The sequence below is a fragment of the Chelmon rostratus genome, chromosome 18 (assembly GCF_017976325.1).
Source record: "Chelmon rostratus isolate fCheRos1 chromosome 18, fCheRos1.pri, whole genome shotgun sequence".
Lineage (NCBI taxonomy): Eukaryota > Metazoa > Chordata > Actinopteri > Chaetodontiformes > Chaetodontidae > Chelmon > Chelmon rostratus.
Window position 1 is genome coordinate 4,376,965 of NC_055675.1, and position 5,551 is coordinate 4,382,515.

At 40.0% G+C, this 5,551-nt stretch overlaps 1 protein-coding gene across 1 annotated transcript; it reads right to left on the reverse strand.

The window, feature by feature from the left end:
- Positions 1-614: 614 nt before the first annotated feature.
- LOC121622374 (trace amine-associated receptor 1-like) lies at positions 615-1,514 on the reverse strand. The gene has a single exon (XM_041959335.1). It carries the CDS (start codon positions 1,512-1,514, stop codon positions 615-617), a length of 900 nt encoding a protein of 299 aa, XP_041815269.1.
- Between the last annotated feature and the right edge of the window lie 4,037 nt (positions 1,515-5,551).

Here is a 5,551-nt window from a genome sequence, read left to right on the forward strand (position 1 = left end):
TCACCGCCTAGCCTCCTGGAGGTGTAGTGGGACTAAGTAGGCGAAACACTGTTGAAGGGAGGTATCCACCTGATGACCCCCAGAGACGTGTTAGGAATCACTGCTCTTTGGCATGTATAGAGGCAAAGACCAGTGGGGTCCAAGATTCTTCACTGAGAATGAATCCTCTTTTTGAGTACAAGTATCTTGTGTTTAAATTAACTAAAATTTTATTACAAATATGTTTTTTTTTTTTACTATGCACTTCAAATTGTGCTGGATTAAACATTTCCAATCAACTCAGAGATACAGTAATCAGTATTATATTGAATATTTTATTCAATGTGGGCATCATAAACCACCAGGAAAAGTTGGAACATGCACAATTAGAATATACATGGGCATTTGTACATAGTGTGAATCAGCCATTTACATGATCACATGAACAGTTCATTATATTGAACCTCAGTCTGTGTTTAACTTCAATTTGTTGTTTTTATTCCATAATAAAAAAAAAATCATAAAATTATACAAGACAGGATGCAAAGATTCAGGCTGCAGAGACTGATGACATGGTTAATCTCTATTATTCCAAATTTGATCAGTACTGACTCATCTGCACTCCAAAGAATAGATCAATGCAGCTTTGAGTTGGAAAAATCACCTTGAAATATTTTTCCAGATATGATCAATCTGAAAGCTGATCTGAACCAGCTGTAAAAGAAAGCATAAATAAATGGGTTGAGCATGGAATTTAACAGTGCAAGCCAGTTAAGACTTTCAATCACAGCAAATGAAACAGGATTCAATAGCTGAAAGGAAAAATAAAAAAAGAAAGGAGTCCAGCACATCAGAAACACTCCCATAACAGTTGCCAGAGTTTTAGTGGCTTTTCTCTCCATCTTACTGGCAGTGGCTCCAGACTTTGTTCCCTGGATGCTGCGTACCTGTCTCTGTGCAACAAGGAAAATCTTCAGGTAGATACAGAGCATTATAATCACTGGGAGGTAAAATATACAAAGAAGTCCCAAAATGACTGCAAATTGAAGATCAATAGAACACTCTTCTTTACATTTATCTTGTTGAAATCCTGCCATCACAAGGCCAATTGTAAGTAAAAGAGAAACACTCCAGCTCACCACGATCATGATCATAACAACATGAACATTTATCTTCGTTCTATATGTCAGAGGGTGACACACTGCATAATATCTGTCAATTGAAATACAACACAAATTCAAAATGGAAGCTGTGCACAGTGGTATATCAAGGTTGTTTCGTACTTTGCAAAACACATTTTCAGAGAACAGACATGAACTTAGAGACAACTCCATGCTGAAAGGAAAAACTACAACCCCAACAAGCAAGTCAGCGACTGCCAAGGAGAGGATGAGAGAGTTTGTAGGAGTGTGGAGCTGTTTGAAGTAAATGATGGAGATTATTACAAGAAGGTTTCCACATATTGTGACAGCAGACAATGAGCCAAAGAAAACATGGAACAAAACACATACTGTGGAAGGTGTGCTTGGCTTCATATAAGAAACATTATGTATTTCATAACAGGGATGTAAGCCAACATAAGTGTGTTCAGCAGTGACTTCTGGTGCCATGTTTCTGGGTTCCTGCTAATCAGTTTTCCATTAAAAATTAACAATATTTAAAACAGAAAAATAATGCTTATTTTTAACCTGTTTTGCCCAGCATGAATGCAAAACTATAATCATAGCTCTCTAAAAATCTGAAATACAGTTATTCAGTTTTTCTCATACCTAAATGCTGAAGACAGTTCACACATTCAATGCAATTAAATTCAATTTTTTTTATATAGCACCAAATCACAACCAAAGATATCTCAAGACACTTTACATATAGAGCAGGTACAGACCAAACTCTTTGTCTACAGAAGCCCAACAACTCCCTCATGAGCAAGCACTTGGCGACAGTGGCGAGGAAAAACTTCCTTTTCGGAGGCAGAAACCTCGAGCAGAACCAGGCTCTAATTACATCAGTGTTGATGGTGTTCTTCATGACTGTGCCACTGGACACAATCTTGATTTTTATCAAGTCATGTCTCATTTGCATAACAAATACATTATTAACAGTCCAATCACATGTGGGGGTGTTCATGCTGTTGACATTAGCTGCCAGAGCAACCTAATCTAGTGGAGATGACATCATCTTTTTAAAATCTTTCAAAATTTTGTGTGATCTCTGTCCAAGGACATGAAACCAAAAGTTTCTCTCAATCCCTGACCCTAACCCTGACTCCAATCAGTTTCAAGTTTTGAGTATGGTCCTACTCTGTTCATGTCAGGTCATTTTATTGCCTGTTTCTGTCTGGATTTGTTTGCATTTTTTTTTTTTTTTTGGATTAACTGTATTTTGTTTTGACCTTTGCCTGCCTCACCATTCGCATTAGCCTTTTGGTTCGAACCAGTTTTGAAATACCCTCTTTGGACAAGCATGACAGTACAAACTGGACAGAAATAGACCCAGCAGACATAATTTCTTGCTTGGAGGAGATAAAGAAGTTGAGATCTTTTATGGATTACGTTTCCTTTAATGTGAGTAGTGCTATGTGAAAGGCCCAAGGGCTCGAAGGAGTCAGGACTCAAAGGCAGGACACCAAACACAGTTCCAACAAAAGGCGAGCACTATGGCTGATTTATTTACAAAAAGCAAAAGGCAATACAGGCAAACTCAGGGCTCAGAGGTAGTGTCAGAAGCAAGCAACCAAAAATGCTAAGGATTTCAAAAAGGAGAACTAAGGACGCTACGGTAATCAAGACAATAGACTACGAAGGTACTTTTAGCAGGACTGATAGCAAGACGAGATACAGGGAGCACATGACGTACAAGACAAAGGGAGACGCGGACTATATATACATGAGGTAACTGAGGTAACAATGAACAGGTGGAGACAATCAAGGCGGGGCAGACAATCAGACAAGCGGGAAGCACATCAGGAAGTCAGGGTCTGAAACGAGAGGAGAGTTAGGGTTTCACAATAAAACAGGAAGTGCCCGACAAGACTAAACACTGTGAACAGACACATCAGACACGGCGGGACATGACACTATGGACTGGAAGGATAAGATGAGGGCCATAACAATTCAATCGAAAGCCCTGATATTCGGAAGCTTGACACGTGGACGGATTGTTAAATGGGATTAATAATTTTAAAAAGGCCATGGTGGCGAAACTGGATTCCTCCAATGGCTCCCATGCTGAGTTTAGCATGAAGCCTGTTTATCCCCTCTCACCCACTCTCCCCAGCTTCAGGCTCAGGTTGGAAATGTGTTCAGCTATCCCACACAACTGGTCTGCACAGGACTTAAGGAGCCTTGAGCTAATGACATCTGGACTTGGAGCCTTTCTTGCCTCGATCCATCATTCCTCACCTGGTTTATTCTGAGGGACAGATTAGGGCCAGGGGCCTGTGTGCTGGAGGTTGTGGTTGGGGCATTAGGGCATTGTAACAGAAATGCGGTGGGTGTACAGGATAGCTGTGAGCTGAATGTTGTGGCAAGGGGATTTAGGTGGGGGTCGGGCAGTACACAGCCACTTCAGACAAAGGCGTTGCAGGACTGAACAGGGGTGTGTGTGTGTGTTGGGGGGTGGTCTGATATTCTCCACACACAAACTTTATACATTATACAGTGTGTGAGACGAAGAACATCAATAATACTTCCCCCACGGCTGCATCAAAACAGTCCTTTCTGCCTCGTCAGCCTTGTTTGACTTGACAGTCTTTTCACTGTGTGAGTGACAGCTGGCAGCTACACAGGCAGGAGGTGCACCAGGTTGTAAGCAGATCTTCCCAGGGGGGAGGGAGAGGTGATGAATTATCTGCCTCCTTGGTGTTGGTATGAAAAAAAAATCCAGTATTTTATTGTTTGTTGGGAATATGACCTGAAATTTACATCATGACCTCACAAAAAAAAGGATACTTCCCTCAAGACATGAGTCTACCTCTTTTCCCTTTATGAGCAATGCACAAAAGCATATCTGAAGAAAAAAAGAATAAAAACAATTCAAAGTATATTGACTTCAATTACACATGAAAATGAAGTACCACTGTTTCCAAAAAAGTTGGGACGCTGTGTGAAATAGAAACAGAATGTGATGATTTACAAAACACTCAAACCCCATATTTAATTAAAAATAGCACAAAGACAACATATTAAATGTTGAAACTGAGAAATGTAATTGTTTTAAAAAATTGTACTCTCATTTAGAATTTGATGAGAGCAACACGTTTCAAAAAAGTTGGGACATGGTCATGTTTGCCACTCTGGTGCAAAAACAATGACATAGCCTTTTAGTGTTTAGATTTTGAGTCCTTCAGCCAGTGGGTCTTCACCTCCTTGGATGGTGGGAGTTGATGAAGCTTTTTGTCTTGGTTCTGGCAGCCAACAACAAAGAAATTGTTATGATCATAATTCTAATGTTACCCTGCACATTGTGTTACCAAAGCTAGCCTTATAGTGAGGAATATATTTGTCATGGTAGTGACAGTATGGCAAAATCCAATATGATATAACACAATATGACACCGGTGATGATAATGAAACTGGTGTACCACCCACCCCTAGTCTCTGGTGTTGCATGCAGCAAATTGAGTGAAGGTGGACAAATGGGAAGATAGAGAGTCAATTCTGCCATATGTATAGGACATGAAGAGGGATCGAAATTTCGTTTGATATAATTGAGCAGTTTCTGAAATATAAAACAAGAAACAAATTGTGTACTGATGTAATTCAAGTACAGTAAATAAACACTTCACAGTAAATAAAATGCATTACATCTGTATCGATCAATTCAATCAGTCAATCAATCTAATCTTCATAAGTTCTGCTTCATGTAACATACACATGCAAACTGAAGGTAATCTGAAGGCTAACGGCCAAACAACCACTCAGTTAGCTTACACGTTACTAACTCGCGATCATACTAACAGGAAAAAAACGGACATTTTAAAGAGTGCAAATATACACCAGGAGGAACACAACACTATTGGAAGAGGTAAGTATTCTGTCCACATTCATTTCTCATCAGTGTGAACATAACTTACATCGTCAGTGACTGCCGTACCGTTGTAAACATGTCAAGTTGAGAACGCAATGAAACGGAAGAGCAACTGACATAAACGGTCTTCAAAATAAAATGACCACTTCAAATAAAAGCATGAATACATTCTTAACTTGAACACTTGGAGAATTCTTAACAGCCGCCCCCACATTTGTTTTGCAAATGTGTAAATCCAGGGATTCTTCAAGTGTCTTTTGTATCGTCCTGAAGTTAAGGAAGCTCGACAAGTCGAGCAACTGGTCTCAGGTAGACTTTGTCTTTGATTTTGGCTTCTGCAGTTCTGATACATCCATCCGGGCTAGCAACGGCCTTTACAACTCTCCCAATGGGCCACTGAGCTCTTGGGAGGGATCGATGATTAGCACAACAGAGTCCATTGAGATGTTCTTTGATGACCTTTGCCACTTTTGCTGTGTCTGGAGATTCAGCAGGTAGTTCCTTGTGAACTGAAGCCAAAACTGATCCACTAGTGTCTGACAGT